The 13,865-nt window shown below is 38.1% G+C and overlaps 1 protein-coding gene and 1 pseudogene across 1 annotated transcript in view; one reads left to right on the top strand and one right to left on the bottom strand.

The window, feature by feature from the left end:
- The window catches only part of FAM83B (family with sequence similarity 83 member B), a 67,833-nt gene extending 64,158 nt beyond the window's left edge, over nt 1-3,675 (top strand). The window contains exon 4 of the mRNA XM_047101478.1: nt 1,374-3,675. Coding sequence (XP_046957434.1) covers nt 1,374-3,675 — 2,302 coding nt within the window. The remainder of the gene's footprint in view (nt 1-1,373) is intronic.
- A 5,257-nt stretch (nt 3,676-8,932) lies between these two features.
- LOC124528208 (transmembrane protein 258-like) lies at nt 8,933-9,164 on the bottom strand (annotated as a pseudogene).
- Nucleotides 9,165-13,865: the final 4,701 nt, after the last annotated feature.

Below are 13,865 nucleotides of genomic sequence, written 5' to 3'. Positions count from 1 at the left end.
ATTCCAACTGTCATTTTTAAATTGTAGAAATTCCACAAAGTACTATAAAGTAATTACAAACATTAACTTCCTAGAAATTGTATTTTATATTAAAAGATCTCTGGGGTGCCTGGGTGGCTCAGTTGGTTGAGCGTCCGACTTCGGCTCAGGTCATGATCTCGCGGTCCGTGAGTTTGAGCCCCGCGTCAGGCTCTGTGCTGACCGCTCAGAGCCTGGAGCCTGTTTCAGATTCTGTGTCTCCCTCTCTCTCTGATCCTCCCCTGTTCATGCTCTGTCTCTCTCTGTCTGAAAAATAAATAAATGTTAAAAAAAAAAAATTAAAAAAAAAAAAAAAAAGATCTCACTTGGCATCCCAAAGCCCTGGCTTCCCAAAGTATACTTACTAAGTAGGCCACAGAGATAAAATGCATGTATTAGCAAAGGCCTGTCTTGTATTTTAACATGCTAGAACTATAAGGAATGGTAGGATTATGCTAGCAATTTGGACATGAGGAAACTGAGGCCCAAGCTCGTGTGGGTGGATAGCTCAGCAGAAGCCAGGTCTCTCAACTTTCCTGCTGATACTGACTTGCCTGCATTCTGCCAGGATGCTATATATAAAATACAATGTTTTTTATTCCATAACATCTTAGTAGGCAATGATGCAAAATGTACAGCAAGCTTTTCTTTGGACTTCTAGAAAGTAATGTCAAAAATTATGGGTAGTTTCAAAGCCAGGACTTGAATTGCTTTGTTATTTAAAATATGAATGGGGGCTGGCACCTGGGTGGCTCATTTCGCACCTGACTTTGGCTCAGGTCATGATCTTGCGGTTTATGAGTTTGAGCCCCACATCAGGCTCTGTGTTGACAGCTCAGAGCCTGGAGCCTGCTTCGGAATCTGTGTCTCCCTCTCTCTTTGCCCTTCCCCTGCTCACACTCTGTCTCACTCTCTCAAAAATATACATTAAAAAAATTTTAGGGGCACCTGGGTGGCTCAGTTGGTTGGGTGTCTAACTTTGGCTCAGGTCATGATCTCATGGTTTGTGAGTTCAGGCCCTGCGTTGGGCTCTGTGCTGACAGAGCCTGCTTTGGCTTCTGTGTCTTCTTCTCTCTCTGCCCCTCCCCACTCATGCTCTGTATCTCTCTCCTTCAGATATAAATAAACATTAAGAACATTTTTAAAAAATGTTAATTATGAAATGGGGGAGTAGGGAGTTCCAGGGACTCCAGGCAAGTAACATTTGAAGATGTTCTAAATTGTGGTAGCCGAGGAAAACAAGCAAAAAATACTCTTGTTGTCATTAAATGACAATTTTTTCTTAGTGGATTTATATATTGTCCTTAATCTTTTAACAGCGAAATTAAAATTTTCCCATTTTGATTCTTTTTCAGCTACATGTGGTCATTTGAGAAAGCTCACCTCAGCATGGTTCAGATAATCACAGGACAACTTGTTGAGTCCTTTGATGAAGAATTTAGAACTCTCTATGCCAGATCCTGTGTCCCCAGTCCATTCGCCCAGGAAGAATCAGCAAGGGTGAAGCATGGCAAATCACTCTGGGAGAATGGCACCTACCAGCGTTCAGTTTCTTCACTAGCTTCTGTTTCCAGCCAAAGAAACCTTTTTGGCAGACAGGACAAAATTCACAAACTAGACTCCAGTTACTTCAAAAACAGAGGGATATACACTCTAAATGAACATGACAAATATAGCATAAGAAATCATGGCTACAAGCCTCATTTTATTCCAAATTTTAATGGTCCAAATACAGTCCGTCAGTATCAATCCAGTCAATTAAATGAAAATTGGAAGAGGCATAGTTATGCTGGGGAACAGCCAGAAACAACACCATACCTGCTGCTTAACAGGGCTCTGAATCGAAACATCAATCCTCCAGGTAATTGGAAAAAGCCTTCGGATAGTCTGAGTGTGGCATCCTCATCACGAGGCGGCTATGCAGGTCACCGTAATACACCTGCCCAGAGTTTTGCTGATCGGCTTGCCCAGAGAAAAACAACAAATCTCGCAGAAAGGAACTCAAATGTGCGGCGGTCTTTTAACGGGACAGATAATCATATTCGCTTTTTGCAACAACGAATGCCAACCCTTGAACATACCACAAAGTCGTTCTTGCGTAACTGGAGAATCGAATCCTACTTAAATGATCATTCAGAAGCTGCACCTGATTCAAATGGATCGGCTCTAGGTGACCGGTTTGAGGGCTACGAAAGTTCTGAAAATTTGAAAGCCAACGCCGTTTATACTCATTCTCGGCTTCGTTCCTCTTTTGTGTTTAAACCCACTTTACCTGAGCAGCAGGAAGTTAACAGTTGTACAACCGGCTCCTCAAATTCAACTGTCGTCGGTTCCCAGGGAAGCGACACACCTAAGGAGGTCCTGGACACCCCTACGAGTGTACAGCATGTGACAGACAAGCCCTTGCCGGAATCAACCCCGAAGCTCCCATTGCAGTCGGAGGCACCCAAAATGCACACCTTGCAGGTTCCCGAAAACCACTCAGCTGTCTTACATCAAACTACAAATGGCCATCCAGAGTCAAACAACTATTTATATACATCCTTGTGTGTAAATAAGCAGACAGAAAATCCAAAGAATCAACAAAATGAGAATCTGCTCAAAAGGCGAAGTTTTCCATTCTTTGACCACTCAAAAGCCAATTTAGATCACGGACACAGTAAGCATTATGTATATAGTACACTCACCAGGAGTCGAGTTAGACAACCAGAAAAACCCAAAGAGGATTTGCTGAAAAGTTCTAAGAGCATGCACAATGTGACTCAGAGCGCGGAAGAGGACAGGGAGGTCATCAAGAGAGACCCTCCGAGTGGCACTACCACCAAGTCAATTTCCATTGCTGCTTTGCTTGAAATGAATAAAGATGAACCTAGCAAAGAACTGACTTCAAAAAAGGAAGTTAAAGGTTCGCCAAGTTTTTTGAAAAAGGGGTCTCAGAAGTTAAGGTCATTACTTAGCCTTACCCCAGAAAAGAAAGAAAATCTATCCAAAAATAAAGCACCTGCCTTTTATAGAATGTGTAGCAGTTCTGACACGTTAGTTTCTGAGGCTGAAGAGAATCAAAAACCAAAGAAGTCAGAGCCAAAAATTGATTCATCTCCCAGAAGAAAGCGTTCTTCCTCATCAAACTCTCAAGGCAGTATTCACAAGAGTAAGGAAGATGTAACAGTTAGCCCATCCCAGGGGATCAGTTCTCCATCCGAGGAAGGTAGTAAAACAATACCTTCTTCAGGTCCAGTTGAGAACAAGTTCTTGGAAAGGGCAGGTGATGCTTCTGCCCCTAGATTTAACACCGAACAGATCCAATACCGAGATTCAAAGGAGATTAATACAGTTCTTGCTCCTGAAAGAAAACCAGCTTCTTCTCCAAGACCAAAGCCCAATGAGCTTCTAAGATCTCACTCAACTGACAGGCGCGTTTACAGTCGTTTTGAGCCATTTTATAAGATTGAAAGCTCTATTCAGCCTGCAAGCAACCTGCCAAATACTGGTGTGCATCGCCCAGAAATAAAATCCACAACTGTGGGCAATAGTTATGGCAGGTCCAGCCCACTGCTTAATTACAATACTGGTGTATATCACTCATACCAGCCAAATGAAAACAAGTTCCGAGGATTTATGCAGAAGTTTGGAAACTTCATACACAAAAATAAATGAAATACTGTAACTTCAAATAGTTTTAAACATACAAATGACTGTAACTATAAATATTTGTCCAAAGAACCCTGTGGATGGTTTTTGTAACATGTCAATAGATTTCTATAGGGACAGAGTTTGGGGTATGATGTAAATGTTTACCAGTGTACTAATGTATACAGTAAAGTTCTGTGTGATAAAGTTAGTTGTACTTAATTGCAGTGTAGATGGAATGTCTCTATACACATGACTTTTAAATGGTAGTGGTAAAAAAAAAAATGTAATTGTTTTCTTCGGACTGAAGATCTTAAGTCTCAAAATAGAAACTTTAGTGGAGAGATGGTGTATGGATTTTAAGCATTCATTCTAAAGCCTTTCCCTTGAAAAAAGGATCATTATACTCTCAATGGCCCTTTATAATATATCTTTATGGGTTCTCATATCTTCACATTATGAGAAAATAGGACAAAGCCTTTTTGGGTTTTAATTATCTTTAAATTCTACAGGGTAACTCGTTATATTTTATTAATGTTTTATTAATTTTCCTGTGGAACATATGCAACTGGTTGGGCAGCAACAGTACAATTTAAGTTATATAGCTCAGCACATCTTTCATTTTAACTGAGGTGTTTGCAGACTCTCAGCCTCATATAGTACGTGGTAGGAATTTATTTTCCTAATTTTTTGAAAACCATCCAGGTTGTGTTTCTTTCCACTCTGGACCAAGGGAGCCTATATTCCACTCACCAGTCAGCTGCTGAACTTTTATAACCATTCCTTCTTTGAAACTTAGAGCAAGCAATAGATATTTGGGAAACTTGAATTGTAAACTTCTGCCTAAATTTTTATCTTGGATTAATATGGCAATGCTTAGTGTTTTGCTTACAAAAATCCTTGATCTTTTTTACACTGTGCCAAATACAATATGACTGTGTACTGTTTTCATAAAAGTTCTGTGATGAAACTGAGAATTGGTATCTGGCCCATTTCTTCCATGACAGTCGAGCCTGGTTGAAAGTTTTAAATCCTTCGATATCTTAATCTGATGATGATATTTACATCAGAAGATACCCTTTGCCTTTCTTAGAGTAATGAAATTAAAGGCCCACATCCATTAAAGAGATTTAACTTGACTTTACTTCATCCACAAAGTACAGAATTCAAGAAACAATGCATCATTTGAGAAGTGTGAAGTGTTTCTATAAGACTTTAAATATATTATTTAACAGCTTCTGAGCTGCAGTGTGGCCAGTATGTTGTTTAAAAATTCAAGACTAAGTTAAATAATGTCTATGTCATTAAATTAAAAGAACAGCCTTAAAATGTCAGTCATTAAAATAATTGTCCATAGTATTAAAATACCATGATAAGAACATGACAAGAGAAAACATGACAGTAGGGAAAATAAAACCTAACATTTATTGAGCACTTTTATAGAAACTATAGTTCCCACAACAATTATTTTGCGGTACCTTTGTCCTCATTATTTGTAGGTGATGATTGAGGTGATAAATGAGAGGTAAGGTCCCTAACTCACGCAATTAAAAGGTAATGGTGCTAAAGTGTCTAACATACAGTCATATCCCTCCCAAATGTGTTCAATATTGGCCTCACCTGAACTATTGAGAATTAAATGAGAGAATGTTTATATTTTTTGATTCAACAGTAATCCGCTAAGAAAGGTTTAGTTGAATTCCACTGGACAACAAGGACACGCAGGGGCTTAAAATAATCATAGTAGGTGAGATAGGGAATGAAATTGACATTAATTTCCGATTGTAACTTAGCAGGCCAGGTTTAATTGCTAGGCCACCATTTTGATCTTGTGCTGGTTAACCTGTGACAACAAAAAGAAGGAAAAGGAACTATAAGTGAATTTAACCTGTGTTTGTGCTAGGGAAAGCAGTCCATTGGGTTAGGAAGCTGGGCAGGGAATGGAACTCAATGTTAAATATATGATCCCCTTAACTCTTGACAATGGCCCTGTGAAGTACGTACATCCTTTTTTGCAAATGAGAAAACTAGTCCTCAGAGAAGTTACAAAATCTTCCAAGAGTTGCATGGCTCTGAATTGGTATAACTGGGTTTAAACACAAAAGCCTGTAGTTTTAATACCTTTTTTTTTTCTTTTTGAGAGAGAGTGTGACCAGGGGTGGGGTACAAGGGGGGGTTGGCCAGAGGACCGAAGCTGGGTCTATGCTGACAGCAGCAAGCCCGATGTGGGGCTCAAACTCATGAACCGCGAGATCATGAACTGAGCCGAAGTCGGACGCTCAACCAACTGAGCCACCTAGGTGCCCCCTGTAGGTTTGGTACTATACCTTACCATACCTTGTTGGCTTCTACTCCACCATGATTGAGGAACCTTTCCTGAAAGTTGTCTCCCTCCTTTGCTCTATCTTTACAAATTGTAGAAATATACCAGTAACTGTACAGCAATAGCATTTTAGAAACACAAATCCAGAATATAAACTCAGTTTAACATTATTCATAAAAGTGGGTTTTAAGACTCATAATCTTATTGTTATAAGAGTCCCATTGTTTTGGAAAGCTGTGTAATAGATTGGAAATTTGGCACAGTTCCTAATAAATTAATATCATAAAAATAAAATTGAGAAGGAAAGTTATTTTTCTTTCTTGAAAAATAATAACAGGAAAAGTAGCCAGTTGTATTTACAAAAATTTTGCATTTTTTAAATGACCTTTGGAATGTGCATTTCCTTATAATCAGATAAATTCAGTTGCAATGAAAAAAACCTAATTGCTAGTGGGTTAGTTTTCAGAATCCTCTGGCAATTGTATAATCTTCATATATTAGTATAAAATTATTAAAAATCATTAGAATTGGAGACCAGTGAATGAAAGAGATTTTTCATTTTGCTCTTAGAAAAAGTCACTTTCGTAATTATGAACCATGGTCCTTTACCCACTCACCAAAGGCAGAACCCATAGCTAACCAAACCAAATTGACTTTAATATTACCCATTCTTTGTCTCTTAGATGGGGCAAGGGGATAATGGGCTAAGGGGATAATGGGCTAATTGTCTTTAGGCAGCTCTGAAATTGGAGGCCCTAAAATGTAGAGCAAGATAACTTTGAAGCTGAAATTACATAGACTAGTTTTAATCATGTTTAATTACAAGCAAAAGCTTGTTGCTTTTTTGTACAGCCACTGCCATCATTTCTGGAAGCATAGATAGCTTTTAAATAGTCCCTGAATCCCTCCTCTCCCTAGTGGAATTGAGAAGTGCAGGGTGCTTTATTTCATCTACCTGTGACAAGTAGCTTGGGCTTTTGCACAGATTTATATTCTTCTACCTTTTTTTTCCCTTTTATTTATTTATTTTTTCCTCCAGAAACATCTGTATTTCAGAATCTATACTTTCCAAAGTTTCTGTGGCTGAGAAATTCCTCAGGGTTAAGACTAAGCACGTAATACGATAATTTACTCAAGAGTTTAAGTTTTAAACAGACACTATCCAGCTTTATGGATATAATCATTTCGAGCAAAACACTTTTTCTCCCCATATCAATATTGGTGGAAAGATAATGGCACTTAGATGTATTTTCATATTACGGTTTGGTAAGGCAGTTTTTACTCTCTACATCGTACATTAGTTTGTACGCAGAAACTCAAAAAGATAGGTACAATTTCAAGGTAGTTTGGGGCAGATGTCTTCAGAATAGTTGAAGTGCCTACATCCTGAACATGCTGGTATCTCTCTACTATTATGATTGGGATTAGCCACATTTCTAATGTGGTGTGCTGAGTGATGGGTATATGTTGGCAGTCTACTTTTTATGGAAGCAAATGACCTTGTTTAATCAAGATGACATCTAGTGTGATCCAGACAAGCAAGAAAGAAGTTGAAGTCTGGCTACATTCAACTTTACTCCAGATTATCCAGTTATTCAACTCTTATTCCACAGATACTTGTCTTTCGTGAATATCTGTTGACTCAATGTGACTATGGCCAAGGGGTGTAAAGAAGAGTCTTTGTTTCACATTAACTACATGTGATATTGTTTGAAAAAAAGTTTGTCTTAATAGTCAGTTTGGTTCTAGAATACTTAAAATTAGAAGGATGAAATTATAAACCAAAGAGTCAATTTTTGTATACATAAATGTTATCAAAGAAGTATTCTTCCAAATTAGCCTGGTTTTAGATCTAATAAATAAATATTAACTAATTTTGTACAAACATCAATATACTGTATGTTGTTTGTTTTTTATCTTCAGATATATATGCATTTCTCCATTTAACAACATGTTTTCACTTAGCTTTATATCATGAATTTAAATTTGTGCACATTTTAATGTTTATTTATGAATTTTGAAATAATATCTTAAACACTTTAAGTTTTATTTTTGATTAGCAATTATATTTCATACAATAATTTATCCATATTTGATATCCAGTGACAATACTCTCCCTTAAGCACAATATCATATACATCCATTCTCTATTTCTATTTCTACTGGAATATATAGTTATTTTAAATAACTTGGCACTTTGAAAAATAGAGGAAATTTTGTTAAAAAATTGATAGCTGACCTTTGTATAATGTTACAGCATTTAGCTTGTGTAAAATATTCTTAAGGTGCATTTGTACTAGATCAATTAGTGACATTAAAAAATCTAGAGTCTGAAAGTTATTTAAAACTCAAAATGCATTTTTTCTAGAAAAAAAATGCCCTTTATATCACAGATTAAGATGCAGTCAAATACTGTGTATTGGGAATTAAGTAGTGTTGTTTTAAAGGCAAATGTAAGTAAGTATAATTTAGGTAAGTATAATTTTAAGGAAAAATCTTGAATTTTTCTCCATTTACCATAAATATAGATGTTTAACAAAAACCTAGTTCAATGGAATGATAAGGAAAATAGATAAGGTTTTACTTTTGTGACCATACTAAGACCAACCTGAGGTAATTGGACTAAAGTTGAAAGGGGACTGAAAGGAGTAAGCGTGTGCCCTGCCTGTGGGAAAGAATTACACGAGGTGAAATTACCTGAGCTGAAAGCAGTGAGAGACTGAAGCAAGAGATATAGAGATGAAAACTCCTGAGTTAACAAAATGCAACATGCCAAATGGGACATTTCTCCCATAATAATCTATTTCAACAATCTGCCTTTTTTGTTTGTTTTTTGATGGTCACACATACGCCTTTATTCTGAACAGCAAATAGGACACTTCCAGCAGTAGTAAAAAAAAAAAATAGTAATTTACAAAAGTGAGAATTTGGTGAAGTCTTCTGGTTGGAACCCTTGGGAGCTCATATGTAGATAACAACCCAGAGCAGCAAGAAGCAGGACTCCAAAGCCCATGAAGAGCGAGGCAACCTAGGAGATGAGGAGATCTTTGCTGATACCCCGACTGTACTTGGTACCTCATAAACAAAGAACTAAGCACGAAGAAATGCAAATGGCCAACAGCACCACAGTCAGATGGGGGAAGACAGCCAGCTTCACTGGGCTGGTTTATCTACTCACAGCCTCAAGATCCATTTTGCTAGGCACAGGGTAATCCACTCCTCTGCCACTGGAATCCAATCTGGCTCATTTTAACACGCATACTGGGAACCTACTTTGTTCCAAGTATGCAGGTTGTAGTAGAACATTGATGTAAGGGAAAAGAAGAGAATGTCTGGATAATCAGATGCTGCTGCAAGTTTTCATGAGTGTTTTAAGAATAGCCCAAACTAACAGCAAAAATGTGTATCTTACCCGAAGTCTGTCCTAATTTGCCTTGATGTACTCCTAGTGTCTAGCATAGTGCACAGAAGAGTTGCCTGATAAATAGTCTGTGTATGCATTCTATCATTTCCTTAACTGTAGTTAGATAAATCCATACATTAAAATGTACATATTATAGGTATCTAAGTAGCCATTTGTACAAAAAAATATGGATGGATAAATGCAGCAGGAGTCCTAGCTTAAATTTCAGCCACATTTACCCTACAATCTGGACATCTTTACAGGTCCAACAGATCCATTTTCTGAGGATACATATATTGGAAGAAAAGGAAACCCCTGATGAAGAATTCATTCTGAAGGAAAATGGAGTAGAGCTGCTCAAATTCAGCTCAGAGAAACTTGGTGCACAAGGGAAGGAAGCGGTGACCATATATAAAGTCATTCAGATTGTCCAGCAATGTCAGTCATCTATGTGGGACTGCAACAGAAGAGTGACTTCCCTAAAATCTCCACGGATGGTACATGGAGAGTACAGTGTCAGGGTCGCCGCCATGGGTGCCTTCACCATGACCCTCAGCACACAGCCTCCCATTTTCAACAGCAGCGTCTCTGCTGACATTAAGTTATAGCTACAACTGCAGACTCTACGCTGAACAACAATGAGGTACATCTACCAGTTTTGGTATGAGCAGCGATTGGCCACGATACCACAGGGGGCCAGAGCAGAAAAGAATAGGTACCATGAGGAAGCCAAGATAGTAAAACCTTCTAGGGACTCCTAGAACATATACAGTGGGGAATTAGGAGGGGTGGAAATTCTACCAGAACAGATTTAGATGGGAACTTACCATTCCCTTATTACTGAACTAGAATGGCTTGGGCAATACAAGTCATGTCTGTCACGTATCCACAACAAACAAAGTGTTTATGACAAAATTCACAAAATGATTTTGATAGAATGGTCTCCACTGTTTTAATTAGAAAGAGGTAAATGGGAGGGGGGAAGCCAATCCCACCCCCCCCCAAACAAAATAAAAACAAGAACATTTTATCAGGGACTTAATTTAGAGAACAACTTTCAGGGTACATCCTGATATCAACACATTTTACCTTTACACTTTTTTTCTAGATGTAGGAATAAACATTTTTAACAATCTTTATGTGTCTCGATTACCAGGGACACTCAACTAGATTTAATAGACCTTTTTTTTTTTTAATTTTTACTTCTATTTATTTATTTTTTGAGAGAGAGCATGAGCATGTACTCCAGCTAGGGAGAGAGGCAGAGAGAGAGAGAGAGAGAGAGAGAGAGAAAGAGAATCATAAGCAGGCTTCATACCCAACATGGAGCCCAGTGCAGGGCTTGACCTCATGAAGTGTGAGATCATGACCTGAGCCCAAATCAAGAGTCTGTCACTTAACTGACTGAATCAGCCAGGCTCCCCTAGTAGACCACATTTTTTAAAGAAAGTTCTTTTGGTGTGTGTGTGTGTGTGTGTGTGTAGCTTTACAAACTACCAAAATTTTATTTTGGTTCACTACTAAGACTAAATAAATTACTCATTACATTAAAATAAGTGTTCTAGTTAATAAGGGTCTACGATAAAGCTCAGAACTGGATGTGTTTTTATAAATGGGATGTCAACTGAAAGAAAGCCAACCTCAAAATAGGTTAGTAAATGCTTTATTTGTTGTCTTACTGAGAACCAAAGCCCAGCAAACAGTTTTTTCAAATTGCTTTGAGGAACTTCTCCCAAGCTTGTTAGCTTCAGGGATGATATATACAAAAAGGGGAAAGGGGTGTACATGCTTGCAAGCAGTTCTCCAAGTATGTGTGTGTCACAAGGTATATAACTCGTTACATTTACAAAAATGAGGGTTTTCTGATTTCCACACAGACAGGAAAGCAAGACCCTTAGGTCTTCTTAATACATTGGTTTTTGTTTTTGTTTTTGTTTTTAATCGTATCTGATTGTCCAAAAGTACTGCCTGCTTACCTCTACTTAACTAGTTTTCTGGTTCTTCCTGTTTTTGATATCTCATTGAGGTCACTTGACATATTCACAGAAGTGGACATCAGTTACCTATGGCAGTTTTCGTGCACATTTCCCCTCTTAGTCAAATTGCAGCTTATGGCAGACAATGGTGACCAAGTATCTCTTTGTCCCAGGGCACTAGGAAGGTTACTGCCTAGTCGGATAAATGAGGCAAACATGTCTTAAAAAGGATAACCATCTGCAAACTTCTAAATTTGCTAAAGTTTAGGAATTTTATAGCCTAAGGTATTTCATTGTGTCTAGGTATAAACTGCCAAACCTTGTACAGAACGGTGTATATTATTTATAGTATCCAGGCGTTTGACCATCATTAGCTCAGTGCAAGTCTGAGTAGAGCCGTGCACACAACAAGAAGTTAATTTGTATAGTAAATATGTTAACAGTAAAAAGGCTAATGTCTTAGCTAGAAACATTAAAATAAGTTTAAATCAAGAATATCAGAACTAAACCAGTTAGCTAACATTTCCTCAAGACTGGGTGTTGGGTCACTTAAACCTGATATTTGGTATGATTAGCTTATTCTGGCATGGTGGAGCCCCCTGACTTAATCTACCCTCATGGGGAGTCAGCCACACAAATATGTCCCATATCTGGAATCAGTTTGCACCAAAAGTCCTTGTGGTGTGGTTACAAATTAACATTCTCCCCCCTTTTGATGATTTTTTTTTTTTCCTTAGAATAACATCACAGATCAACACTGTTCCCTCTTAGCTGGAGTTTAACTGTCCTGTTCTGGACCTGGTAAGAAGTCTGTTTCATAGCTCCTGAACCAGTCTTAGTCTTGGGAACAGGTCAGTTCAAACAGTTGTCTCATTTCAAGAGGTGGTCCTACAGATGGGTTCTCAAAGTTAGCCCACTGTGCAAGCAGTTAGATTTACTAAGAACAGAAAAGAAAGAAAAGAAAAGCACAGGTTAATGGAGCAAATTATAAATCCAGTGTCTGAGTCCTGAGTGCTATCAGTGAGATGATTTCTATGTTGGCTCGAAGCATCTTCAGATGGAGTGAGGGCAGGCAGTGCAGTCTGATAGATTTTCCTGATTCAGTTTGAATGTCTCTGGTGATCTTTCTGTGTGGCCCATACAGCAACAGGCATGAAGATTATCCAAAAATGTCCATTGTGAAAACTAAAGTACGAAGCAATTGTGAACTGTTTGTTATAACAGTATTTCTTAGATGAACGAATTTATGAATACATTTAATACGTTTTAGAAAGATGCCTTCTTGTAGCAAATTTATCAGCATGGTACAAAATATGTTTCGTAATAGACCCAAGTATCTTTAGTTTCTCTATATTAGGAAGTCAAAGGTAGATAACTAACCTATGTTAGTAATTAATGTTTTAGTATCTTATCTTATTTGAAAATGATGTAGGTATTTAGTGGCTATCCTTCATATAATTTAACTTAGCAAACTCGAAAGTTTTAAATTACCAAAACAAACAAACAAACAAACAAACAAAATCAGGGGACATACTTTAAGCAGACACAAATATTGCTGGAAAATTTATAAACTTTTCTATCTACTTGTTATTAATAAAAAAAATTGAGATGTTTATCAGGTTTATCAGCTATCATTTTTTAAATTATCTTTCTTGATAAATTCTGTAACAGAGGTAAGATGAGCTTATTTGAGTTTTAGTAAACCTAGGTAGAATACAAGTATTGTATTCAATGTTGACAACTAAAAAAAATCCTATTTTAATTAAACCAACAAACCTCAATTAGCGTTTTTTTTTTAATTTTAATTTTTTTTTCAACGTTTATTTATTTTTGGGACAGAGAGAGACAGAGCATGAACAGGGGAGGGGCAGAGAGAGAGGGAGACACAGAATCGGAAACAGGCTCCAGGCTCTGAGCCATCAGCCCAGAGCCTGACGCGGGGCTCGAACTCACGGACCGCGAGATCGTGACCTGGCTGAAGTCGGACGCTTAACCGACTGCGCCACCCAGGCGCCCCAATTAGCGTTTTTTTTAAGTTTTTTTATTTATTAATTTTTTTTCTAATGTTTATTTTTGAGAGAGAGAGAGACAGCACAAAGCAGGAAAGGGGCAGAGAGAGAGAGAGGGAGACACAAAATCCAAGCAGGCTCCAGAAAGCTTGCAGGGGTGGGGGTGGGGCGGAGGTTGGGATCAAACTCACAAACCTGGAAATCATGACCTGAGCTGAATCAGCTACTTAACCAACCAAGCGACCCAGGCACCCATTTTGTTTTGTTTTGTTTTGTTTTTGTTTAAGAGAGAGAACCCGCCCACCCCTGTGAGAACAGGAGAGGGACAGAGAGAGAGAGGGAGAGAGAGAATCTCAAGCAGAGATGGTATTTGTGTCCCAGTTTTCTCTCCAGTTAGCCTGGTGAAATCGGAAGTGCTCCGAATGCTGAGCAAGCAACTCTCTCGTGCATCCCTTGGCAGAGCAGCTAAATTATCTGTATTGTGAGCGGGAATCCCCACCAGACCA

The sequence above is a fragment of the Lynx rufus genome, unplaced genomic scaffold, assembly GCF_022079265.1.
Source record: "Lynx rufus isolate CCGP_SWC_20201006 ecotype Redwood Valley unplaced genomic scaffold, mLynRuf1.p SCAF_6, whole genome shotgun sequence".
Taxonomy (NCBI): Eukaryota; Metazoa; Chordata; class Mammalia; order Carnivora; family Felidae; genus Lynx; species Lynx rufus.
Note: the sequence above shows the minus strand (reverse complement) of the source record. Positions and strands in the feature narration are given on the sequence as shown.